Here is a 12,930-nt window from a genome sequence, read left to right on the forward strand (position 1 = left end):
TTCATGTGTGATCTGCTGGGAGCTGGGTGGGCAGAGGGGCCCCCCCAGCCCCATGAACCCATCCCGGCTGCTCCTGCCACAAGACAGATTTCCAGACAGAAAGAAACATTACAAAAAGATCAGAAAAGAGAAGACCCCAGGCAACTGGAGCTGTGTCATCTAGGCTCATGGACAATGAAATTTGCAACAGAAGAAAGGATTTATCAGTAAATAATTTTGTCTTTTTGCACACTCATGGGTTTCTCTCACACCGTGATGGTGGGTGAGAAAGGACAGACCACAGGCACATCAAGTGTTGGTCCCCAGAAACAAACTTACATTGCAGTATCACTAGGAGGAGTGTGGGGGGGAAGATGCAACCAGGTTCTCCTCGCTCCACGTACAGGAAAGGGGAAGATAAAAGAGCATGTTTTGCATCCCTCAGAAAGAGGAGCTTCAACGCCCATTATGCCCATGAAGTGAAATTTTATCCAGCCAAATAGCATTAAGCAATTCGAAATCAAGGCACATTGACTCGATCTTGCATTCAGCAGGCAGCCTCCATCTCTCTTAGTCATCATGCTTTTAGCTGAAGCTTTGTCCTTGTTGCACTTCTCAAAACCACAGAGAATTTTTTCAGTTTAGAATAATAGAAGTATGAGAAAGAGGAGGCTCGAGGACAGGTCCTTTCATGTCATCGGGAGAGGGTGGTGTTTTCAGAGACAAGAACAATGAATTAATTTACAATGTTTTTCAGTTACCCTGCTCCTAATTTTCAGGTCTGGCAGGCCTAAACCACAGAGACAACAGAATTAACACTGATTTATCCCTCTTGACCTTCTTCGGCACCATGGGCAGCCAGAACACTGCAGTTAAGCAACATCATAGCACTCTGCCCTCTTCCACAAAAACCTTCACCACAGGAAGCACAAGCACAAGGGCTTGAAATCAAATCGAGGAGAGCACATCACGCGCAATTTGGATCCAAATGCCCAGATCCTCCTGGCGATCTGCACTAGCAAAATTAACACGCCCAGGCACATTTGCTGGCCGTCGCACGGTCCGTCCTGCAGAACTCCCCCAGGAGAGAGCCCCTCCATCCACCTGCAGCGAGCCCCACGCCAGAGCTCCCACTCTGCCTCCTCCTTGAAGCACCCCTCTTACCCCCCACCCCAAACCACGTCTCTGCCCTCAGCCCGGTGCATGACAGGCTGCAGGACTGCCCTGAGCCCCCGGACTTCCACGCCAGAACCAGTAACATCAAAAACGAGACTTGGTGCCAGAGGTCAATGGCAATGATAGCTTGGGGTTAAAGCAGCAGCCAGTGCAGGGCACTTCTTGTGTTGTACAGGGAAGCCATCAGGCTTGTCCTGTCTTGCAAGACTCAGTCTCCCAAAAAGCGAGACACGATGAGCAGAAAGCCAAGAACTGCATGCAGAGAGGGCCGTCTTCCAGGCTTTCTACAAGGAGCTGTAGGAAGCTCCTGCAATCCCATCTCAGAGGAGAAAACCACTGGTTGCCATCTGGGGCAGTACTACCCCCAACTCCTCCTAGTGAGGGCGCAACCATTTTGGTGCCACCAAATCTGTGGCAGCCAGGGCCACAAAAGACTGCAGACATTTTGACAAGGTGAAACAGATCCTGTCATGTCCGGATCTGTCAACTGTGGCTGTTGATTCCAAGCTTCTGCTTTGAGACTGGTGCCAACTTCTGCTAAGAGGCAGAACATATAGTACTTTCAAAAGCAGCACCCTCTCCACCTCACGGGTGCTCTGTCTGGTTGCATGTACACTAGCAGACACAAACAGGTACCTGCAAGAGCCAGTCTTGCTCAAGAGATGCACGTACCCAACATGCTTGCTACTGTTACGCCACGTTTGTGGAAGGTAGTGTCATGCCCTCTGATGTAGCTCGCTGCTAAACTGACGGTCTCCTGTCTCTTGCTAATTTGTCTGCTGCAGTAGTGTCACAGCTGAGAAAGTAAGAGACACAGCAAGCCTCAGGTATGGCAAGCATCTGTACCCAAAAATGCATGACTCCCTCATTGTCATCACCCTTTCCAATCCCTCAGTAAGCAAGAAAAACAATTTTCCCTTGCCAGAGTTAGCTGGGGATGGCGTCTGCCACCAGGCTGCTTTCCAGCTTAACCTACTTTGGGTTGTGTCAGATGACGAGCACGATCATTTCTTTGGGCCCCCAAGTACAAACCCAATCTATTGCTACTTGTGGCTCCCTGAGCCGCCTCTCAAAAGGAAGCATAAAAATAATTCCATGAAGAGCTATTTCATAACTCCTGACCTCATGACTGAGCAATTATCCCACAGAAAAGAAACCCCTTCCAGTGGAAAGAGGGGACCCACTGCAACATACACATCAACGTGGGCTACACCAGAACTGGAGAGAGCTGGGAGACTCCTGCTTCAGAAGCTCACAGAGCTGATGGAGGTGGGTAAGCTGCTGTGAGCTTCAGGCAGAAGCCTGCTGAATTTACTGACCAAAGTGAGCAGGCTGTGTGTCTGGATTTCCACATCAGAAACTTTTCCCTACGTGAGAAAACAGGTGGTCATGAATTCAGATCAAACAGCTATTCCAGCTGAGAAATACCCCTTCAGAGAGAAACCATGTCACCTCTAGGTCTGTGTTTATTATCCTCCCTAATCCTCTTCTTTCCTTATTTTTGTGCCCTCTTTGCTAGGATTTCTGCACTACAGGCAGCAAGTGAGACAGTCTGCTGATGCCTCCTTTCTCAAGAAAGTGGTTTTGCAACATTAAAGTACTATTTATCCCTGCTGTAGCCTGGTAAAAAACAAACCAAAACCATCAACTCTTCCGTCCCACAATCCAGTGACATGCAAAAACGCAAATATGACCACAAAACATAACTGTTGATGAGCAGAAAACACAAGGGAAATCCAAGATACTGAGTGAACTCCCTGCAAGCCAAAAACATCTCTGCAGCGTACCTCTTACACCACCACTGGGTTGCTTCAGCAAGCTAAGTGTGATATGGAGCAAACCACAGGCAGCCAGTGCTCAGTGGGAATCAGCAGCAGCACAGGTAACAGCAGAGTTGAGGACAACACTGTTTTACTCATCAGTCTGGACTGTCTTGTATCTCCTCTCTCTTCCCCTGCCATAAATCCTTTTCATTCCAGCTATCTATCTGCCTCACACCTGAGCGCTGGTCCACCCCGTCCGGTGGGGCATAGCTCTACAGTTCTGGAAGATTTTCTGCATCGCCTTTTATAACCTTTATACAAACTTTTCCTGAAGTGAAACAGAGTAAAGCCTTAAAGCAGTGCAGGGGTTGGCTTGTCCTGCCCCACTGGTAACCGCCACCAGCTGCCTCCTGCTCACTCCATCAACCACAGTGAGAACTCCTGAGTCACATTAGAGAATTATAAATGTTTCTTTCCAACGATCCTCTTCAAGCCACAGAATGTAAACTTCATTCACTAGTATCACACCACTACTTACACTTTATAATGGCATTCAAAACAAAGACGTGTTTTTAAAAATTGTTCCAAAACGGCTATTCAGAAGGAAAATACAGCTACCATGAAGTGTGAGAACAGAGATTCAGATAAGACATCTGCCAAAATATTCTCTTCTTAACACTTGCTTACTTCCTTACATGACAGCTATCTTATTCAGTAAAGGGGTGTGAAGAAAGAAACTTGGTATTAGTCTTAGACAAAAAAATCTCTCAATTGAGCCACTTACCCTAAATGAGAATTCAAGGTTTTCTCCTCCCCAGACTTCCATTCCTGTGTCATATGAACCAAGATAATCAAAATATTTCTTGCTCACAGAAAACAATCCACCTGCCATGGTCGGAGACCTATAAAACAGAATTGTAACTCTGAATTGAAGGAAAAGCAAAAAAAAGTTAAATCTAAAACCCAGTGCAATGAATAAAAAAAACCACAGTATATTTCTATTTTCCATTTTCTCAGTCTTTTCTGGATACAAAGTAACAGTCAGCCATTGATCGGTTATCATCAGGCCATTTAAATTTAATTTTGTAGTAAAAAATGGCATCTGAAACAAGCTCCGGAATGTATTAAAATAAAAATAACAATGAAATCAGAAAAGATAAAAACTGTGTTAATGTAAGTTTTTGCAATCACAGTGTCTTTGTGAGTGACAATACATGACTAGTCTCTTACCTCACATGGTAGAACATAAGCTTTTTTTGTAACAGAATTATATTAGTCAGCTCTGAAATTCTAACTGCAGTATCCTTAAGTAATAAGTAAACAAATATTTGTGCTTTAGTAATTAATAACAACATTGCTGATCCCATTAACATCAAGTGGAAAAACTCTCAGGCATCAATTGGGCAGAATTAAGTAAATATAGCCCCTAAAGAATTTTTTTTCTTTCTAAGAAGATCCGCCCATCTGTATTTTTTTTACTAAGTTTGGGAAAAAAATCAGGGATCAAGACTGGATCATCGCAGACCAGACGACCCGGAGTGACAGCGCACTTAAGGGATGTACTTTCAGTAGGGCAGTGTGTGCACATATACATAAACTTGTATTTGTTCAATATTGTTCCCAATTGTTTACAGTCTTAGAAAATGGCCCTCTTTGAAGCGCTAAGTATATAATGGTGGTTGGAACTAAATTCACCTGACACTTTATGAATTTTACTAAATTGCTGTCGAGGTAAATATTAACAAAGGTAGAGCCATCAGTTACTCTTAATCTGTCAAAATTACTTTTACCAGCCATCTTTTTGAAGCAACACTCTCTTACACTGTCATATGCTGTTTCAAAGAATAGAATGAGATGAGGTGAGACAGAAGGAAGAAAAAACAAACTCCATGACCAGTCAAGGTCTTCTGTCTCACTCCAGACCTTGTCTTTCCAAGCACAGCTGTCGGTGGCACCACTCTCCGCACTGCTGCTTTCTCCAGACACTTGCCAAGCTCACAGTCCTCAGGCTACCATGAAGTTTTATCCCTCATCGTTTTCCCCGTGGCATGCCAAAGACAATTCTTCTTGTCGTGGAGAAGAAAAGCATCATATTTAAACTAAAGGCTTTGAAAACATTCACTCTATTTTGAAACTTTTTTTTATGGAGGATGTGGACTAATACATGCTGAGAAGGACTAAATTACTGCCTAACTTTTCCCATTTTAAAAAAAAAAAAAGTTCCCTCAGTTGAGGATAAGTTATTAATATTTCTGAAGTACTGGGTATTATTATCACAATGAGCAACCTAGAAAAGACTGAGAAAAATTAATCATTCTGTATTTGTTGTAGACCGTAAGGTAACATTATAAATAAAAGCTAGGACTAACAAAATTGTGGTGTTGTAAATGCCAATTAGCTGCTTAATTTCCTACAATAAACTGCTGAAATACAGCAACTTCCAAGTTGAACGTAGCAGACCCTCACCCTTCAGGATTTTGCCTACAGTGTCTGTTTTCCAGATGCATTGTACTCACTGATTGCAACTTGTCTTAAAATAAAACAAAACTAAAACCCACAAGGAAGATGTCCGCATGCGCTCCTGTGAGTTAGCCCTTCACAGAAACTACGGTGGGTAGAGCTGTATCATTTCATCCCAATAAAGAACTGGCTCACTTTTGAAAACAGCGCAAGGAACCACCACTACAGCACAGATAAAGTCTTCAAAACTACTTTTCCCTTCTTACTGGTTGATGATTTTTCTCCCTTTTTCATCATTGACCACAATACATGTGTTTTACAACGCAGATCTCTCTGCTTTGCACAGAGGACATCCTCCCATATTAGTTACTCAGTTACAACCTTTCAGTGTGCTGGTAAGCATCTGTGGGAGTTTGCCTGCAGCAGTCAAGAGACTACTTGCTCAATAAGGATTCCATATGGAAGATTACATGGGAATTTCAGCTTTTAGAGCAATATTTTTCCAGGAGCATGGTAAGCAGGAGCTATTTTGGAAAAAAGGGGAACTAAACAAAATATGTAATTTTTCGTAATATGCTCATTTCTCAAAATATTTTTCAGCACCAGGCATTTCCAAGTGAAATCAAAAACACTTGTAACATTCACAGTTTCATAAGGTGCATAAAAATTAACCTGATCACATCGGTCTTGGACTTCCTCCGTTTTTGCTCTCTTTCAGGGGTACTATGCCAAGTGAAGACCAGCCGCCAGTCAAATCCGCCAATCTGTGGCTCACCAGCGTTTCCCAAGTACTCGAATGTATTCCAGTCAATAACATCAATAACAGGGCAGACAACAGCTGATTCTTCTTCCGCAATCCTAAAGTGTTTTTAAAAGGAAAGGGTGACTTCCGTTAGAAACTTCTCTCAAAAACTAGAACTGTCAAGAACAGAGAACGCTTACAGATACCAAACACAAAGTTTTGCACCTTTTCAATTCAGGCTGCAATTAGATCTCCACCAGTGAAACACACATGAAGGAGGCCTCCAGAAACCCTGGCAACATAGGAGGTAAAAAGGAGAAACAAGATAGTACTTCGGAATAACAGACCTATCAGTAAGGCTGATCTAAAGATAGTTAAGATCTTTATCATACTAAGAATACACCAGAGCTGATGACATTTCTTGCAGGTCTACTTCTGGCAAGGAGATAAACCCCTTCTTCCCATTTCTCAATACCATACAGGGTTTTCTGGATTCCTTTCCAGACGCATTTGCCCTTACAAAACGCAGTGGGTTCCTTTGCCTTCACCTCAATTTCTCAAAAGGCCTCTCGGTAGCAGGAGAAATCAACTTCAAGAACGCAAGCTCAAGCTAAGGTCATTCTCCTAAATCACTCTTTAACAATCTGCTCTACACTAGTCTTAGACATCTGTTAGTGCAGTGAAACGAAGTGACTTGTTTGATTTTAAGACGCTGGTACTTGTTTTAGCCTTGCATCTTCTGATTTGCATATTCCAGAGGAGAAGGAAAACTGAACGCGTTATATTGCCAAACAAGGAGGAGCTGTGATGCATCTGTCATTCAAGGAGAGCTAGTTCCTCAAGGGATTATTAAGTTTAAAACCCACAGGCTGACCAAGGGGCTCTGACTCTGAAATTAGAGCAGCTTGTGTTGGTTAAATGCAGCAGAGAACTTCCAAAGAAGTATCGTCTGAGCTGAGAAAGACTGCCTTAAGTATGAAAGGGTCCCTTGTTGCCGGAGGGAAGATGCAACACCGCTGTTTTCTTCTTTATAATCTCCCATTGAAATCCTGTTTGGTAGAGTGCATAAAAGGGCTTACACAAATATTGCTATCTCCTGTCTCACTTGCATAAAACTTATATACAACGCAATGAGAATGATACGTACACAGAGGAAACAAAAATCCCAATAAAATGTAAAAATGCTTTGTTGCTCCCATAAAGGAAAAGGAGTAAAAATTAGGTAGCTGGCATGTGATTTCAGTTATGAAAGGAATCAGGTAAGTGAAAAGCCATCACCTTTTATCTAAGTTAAGAATTAACTACATGGTACAATGCACAGGCAGTTTACACATACAACTATGTTTACATTGCAAAATGCTAACACTGTTGTACTGCTCCCATATATTTGAGTCAGATATGCCATGCAAACATCCCCTTAGAGATGTATGTCTGCATCTGCAGCAAGAAACGCAAAAACTCCAAGACACATCCAGGGCTAACTTTTTACAGGTGGTTAAGTTATTACACTTAAAATTATCCAAATCCTTCCTCAAGATTGCCATCTAGTGGTTTTCTGAAGAACTGAAGAAATTACAGAATCGTCTCCGCAGTGATGTACTGTTTCTTCAGAGGACAGTAATTAAAACCATGCTTACACTTTGATTTTTACCCCTTTTCCTTTCCTCACACTATCTATACTGTTCAAAGTTAACCTACAGTTATCTGGAATATACTCGGTATGAAATTTAGAAACAAGTTAAATATGACAATTTTAAGAAAAAAGAAAAAAAATATTCTTATTCCATATGCAATTTCAGATGGACATGGGGAGTTTGAGAACGCAAGTCCCACTAGGAATCAGGAAGATTCACACACATTAAGACAGCATGTGCTTTTGGAAACCTCTCTCCAGGTAGAGAGAGATGGATTAGCTCAGGACTGGGACGACAGAGTTTATTGACTTCTCTTCCAATCTGCTTGTGTACGCTGCCCTGCAACAGGGCATGTCTCGGCACAAGCATCTTTCCAGACCTTCTCACTCACCGCCCAGGCTGATCGAAGCAGCCACCTTTCCCAAGGTAGTTTCAAAGCTGGGGGAGGATTCCTCTTCCTGAAAACAAAACTTTTCTTTCTCTAAAGGAAAAGAGCAGCCTTGTCCTTGGGAGAAAACAAAAATCCTTCCACACTTCCACTCGCTACCCCACTGCCACGAAACAAACACTTGCGGTGCCTCAGGGACCAGACTTGGGTAACCTTCAGCAAACACCTAGCAAGAACCATTTTTCCACTGAAGGTGTGCCAAACCGTCCCTTCTCCTTCTGCAGTGGGACAGAAAACCAGCCCAGAGCGTAACCTCACCTTGCCAGCAGCGGCTCCAGCCAGCCCTCGTGGCATTCGCAGTGGCAGTCCAGGAACGTCAGGATGTCTCCTTTCGCCATGGATGCCCCCAGCAGCCGGGCTCGAACCAGCCCCTCTCGCTTATTTGCGCGGATAAGACGCACCTTGCGTAAGCCAGCCACGTAGTTTTCCAAGCTTTCCTTTAAATGTTCTGTAACAAGCAAATAAAATGCAAAGAAAGAATATAGTTCTGGAATGATTGGTTTACATCATGTGAGAGAAAGCTCTTTTTTCAGTAGTGTATTACTTATAGCAGTGCCTTAAAGATACTGGCATTTTGACCTCTGATTCTGCTACACCACCTATGTTAGGAAAGGACAAGGAAAAAGCACAGAACTTGGATGGGTGCAAATCGCAATTACTTTCAAGAAATTGAATATTTCGTATTTGCATCTGCAATTCATTCCCAAATTGTTAAGTGCTTCTCAAATGTTACGTAAAACTTTTTCCTTGTAAAAGGTTTATTCTTAACACAATTCATGTGTGGTAGAAAATGCCAGCATTGTCTTTGTGTCCCATAATTCAAATGAAAACAGATAACCAGGCAGCTCTCACTATAACTAGACACCAGGGCAACCTTGGAGCAATTGAAACTTGCTTAAATTAGGAAGCCTGAAATGCTTTGACCAGACTGTAGGTTATCTATGTATGCAAGCACTCATGTTACAACACAGCAAATGTGCTTCCCCATTCTAAACATTTGGTCCACAAGTCAAATTTTTCACTGGCATGCTACAAGAAAAACTATTTTCCAATTAGATGCCTATGTTGTACAATTTTACAGTATGTCACCCAAACAGGCTATCTTTTTCTCCTGTGGACTGGCTGAAAAAAAACATCAACAATCACCATTATTTAGAATTATTCTTCCTACCTTTGTCACTGTAATCATCTACAAGGATAATTTCTTCCAAAAGTATATCTGGAGATGTCTCAAGAACACTATGAACAGTTCTCAGAAGTGTTGACCAAGCCTCATTATAAAAAGCTATCACAACGGAGGTTTTTGGCAGGCTGTAATAATCATACTTCTCCTCTCTGCATCTGTAAGGGAGGGGATTACATTTAGTACAGGTGCAAAAGCATTTGTTAATTTTCAGAAAACTATTCTCAAATGAAGATTTTGTATGCTATTTACTAACTGCAAGCAAGAACATACAAAGGATCTTAAAAGAACTCTACGTACACAGAAAAGTCATGCAAACACTTTCAGGAAGCTGGTCTTCCAGAAGTCCCATTTCTGCAGCAGCATTACAACTAAAATTCTACACCCCCCCCAAAATGTCCAAGAAGAAAAATAACAGAAGGCATTTGGGGCTGGGGTATGTGAAGTAGCTATCTTTGTATAATACCACCTCAAGAAGAGGAACAAGCAATGGCCAAAACATGCCTCAGGTTACAGAAACAAACAAACAAAAAAACCCCACAAACTTAAGTGGGGTAAAGCAGTAGCATAAATTACTGATAACTTGTGCTTTGGAAAATAAAACAAGTGCTAGACAGTAAAAATACAACTGTGAAGCAACAGCAACATATAAAGAGAAAAAAAAAAACCAGCAACAGAGCTGAGATGTATGTACACTGAAGCAGAATTTGGGAAGACCACAGAACTGCCAAGATATAATAGTGAAATCCACAAAAAACACAGACAGGCATAGAAATGCATGGTTTTGGCTCTAGGGAGAGCCAGGAAGTTTGCAAACCTTTGGATTAAGCTCCAGAATGTATTTCCTATAAATATATACATGAACTTCCCTAAATGAACATAAGGATGCCAAGAATCTTACAGCTGAGCCAAATGTGTAAATTGTTAAAGATTCCCCTGGTCTGAAAGAATTTTAAAATAATGATGGTATTTATTACCATTTCTCCCTTTTTCTTAGAGCATTCTGTATGAGCAGTTTTCTTAAAAAACAACAGAAATGGTTTAGAGATATTTGAATTTTCTTATGCCTCCAGTTTACTGCCTGGAGTCACCAGGGCTTGTAAGGGGCAGAATGATATACTTAAGCTTCTGTAGACTGCTCGGTCACAACAGATATCGAAGCAGGTAAGACATCCCGTCTACCAAACCAGAACAGCAAGGAGTCCTCCAAAATCTATGCTACAGGGAGCTGAAAAGGGAAACCAGAACAGATCAGTAGAAAACATGATGACAAAATTAGGTCAATTTAGGGGAACCAAAATCCCCCAAAACACCCAGAAAAAGACATTAAAAAAAAAAAAAACGCTTACCGATAGCACATTGAGAATATATTTACTGACCATTTAATGTTGCTGTGTTTGCAATAAAAGGAGACTTCTTATAGGTTTCTGTAAAGATTAGGTAACATCTATTAAGATCAGATTAGGCAACATCTACTAAGATCTCTGGTACAGAAACTAAAAAAAAAAAAAAAAAAAAAAAAAAAAGTTTTAATCTGAATATTCCTGAGGGGGAAAAAAAAAAGTCTGTAGAGTACTTTTGTAATAAATACCTGAAAATGAGGAAACAATGAGGAGAAATGACACTTGGGCAGAGGAGGCACACAGAAGGAAGCTTCTCAAACACAAAAGGAATGCTATGCAACACCACTCATTGTATATGATGCGTATGCATGCATATGCACATACAGATATACACAGATAGGTAGATACACATACACTTATACGGTGAAGTACAAAAATACCCATCCCTCCAGGCTGTAACTTGTCCCGAGGCAAACAGGGGCATTCACACAGAGAACTGCCTCACACCAATGGCTGGCAACAGAAGTGATTTATTTTGCCAAATGTTCATGTATTAACATATGAAAAAGGAGTGACATTTTAATTAACTCTTTTTTTTTAACTCAGAAAAATCTACTCTGTGAATCCAATTTTAGAAACACATATTTACTTTAGCCTACTGACACACATTTATGCTCAGTACTGCCAGGAATAAATTCTTCCTACGTATCACAGTCACTTGTACCAGGTAATTTCAGTTCATTTCTTGATGGAAATGGGATCTTTACCTACCCATTTTAGAAAATCTAAGGAAAAAAGAAATAAAGAGAAAACCTCCAGGAAAGCTTACTCTGAAAATACGTCAGAAGGATTCAGCGAATAAGAATGCTGTATTCCATTCTTTAAAAAAGGAACTCCAAAAGGTCTAAAGAAGCTTATAACCCTAATTATATATTAAAGACTTAAATGAATTTGCCCGAAAATTAGATGCTGGAGATGGGAAACAATCTGGCACAGAGCGAGGCAATCCCCTAACTGTCTGTGATGCACTGTACACTGCTGCCTCCTTCATTGAGCATACCCCACACTATGGAAAAAGGTCAGCCTCCTACGGGACATACCACAGTACACGTTTCTTAGGTTTCTGGAGTCAAGCAAGAGGCCAAAACTAAAAAGGGCATTTTATTTACTAGCTCCATGGTACTCAGCCATGCCCGGGTCCCCTACAGCCCGCTTCCCTGTAATCAGCCGGCTGGAAAGGGCTGAGAACCTGACATCTCTCACCTGGCATACTGAAATACACAGAGAACAACTAAAAGCTTTGATTTTTATTTAGTACATTATGTTTATTTTGGGGAAAACTAATTGTCACATACAGACCAACTAAAACTTTGAAACTTTTTTTTTCTAATTTAATTCAACTTCTATGCAGATTTGCATGTTCATCTCAGACATTATTTCCAAGACATATATTCCTTACTAGATTGCTACAAGATCTCAGCTGTTAGCAGTGTCAAGTATTGTTACTAAAATTAAGCACATTTCTTCTTATCTTTCTGTACTGAAAGAAATTTCAAAGAGTTTTGCTAAATCTTAAAAAATAATCCCATTGGGGAGATTACAAACACAAAGCACTTAAACCCTGGAAAAATAATAGTGTAAGAAAATCTTAAAAAGAGAATGAATGCCTGAAATGGAAACGCTTAGAAGTGCTGTTGAATAACAATTAAGCAGCATGCACATGGACACTAAACATCACCACTTCACAAGATATACAAGCTTCAAAAAACCCACAACAAGTATGAAACCTGACTTAAAGCCTAGCGGTCACAACTCAGCTTCTCCAATTCCCCACTCCTATTTACAACAGAACCACCTCAGCAGTGAATCTTCTGTATTCACCTTTGCAAACTTCAGGATGTATTTTTATTCTCCATGTGTCAGCCAAGTATCCAAGCTCCTACTTTCCAAGTGAATCACTTCACTCCTACTTTGGGTTATTCAGAAAAATAAATGTGTATCAGTTACAACATGTCATTAAAATGACAGGGAGGATACAAACTGGTGACAGCAGTCCCAAAATGTGTTTTTGCAGATACTGGGAATATGTATTTATACTGCCTATACTGCAAGCTGCTTTGGGCTTCTGACTAAGGCACTCTTTAATGCCATCCTCAAACGCATAAGGCTGCCCTTTCCCAATATAGGGGATCATGTTAAGAC

The 12,930-nt window shown here is 41.2% G+C and overlaps 1 protein-coding gene across 1 annotated transcript in view; it reads right to left on the reverse strand.

Annotated features, from left to right (window-relative positions):
• The window catches only part of GALNT12 (polypeptide N-acetylgalactosaminyltransferase 12), a 48,193-nt gene that overhangs the window by 25,028 nt on the left and 10,235 nt on the right, over nt 1-12,930 (reverse strand). The window contains exons 2-5 of the mRNA XM_049830210.1: nt 9,374-9,543; nt 8,461-8,650; nt 6,051-6,236; nt 3,703-3,820 (exon numbers count right to left, since the gene is read on the reverse strand). Coding sequence (XP_049686167.1) covers nt 3,703-3,820; nt 6,051-6,236; nt 8,461-8,650; nt 9,374-9,543 — 664 coding nt within the window. The remainder of the gene's footprint in view (nt 1-3,702; nt 3,821-6,050; nt 6,237-8,460; nt 8,651-9,373; nt 9,544-12,930) is intronic.

The sequence above is a fragment of the Accipiter gentilis genome, chromosome 27, assembly GCF_929443795.1.
Source record: "Accipiter gentilis chromosome 27, bAccGen1.1, whole genome shotgun sequence".
Taxonomy (NCBI): Eukaryota; Metazoa; Chordata; class Aves; order Accipitriformes; family Accipitridae; genus Astur; species Astur gentilis.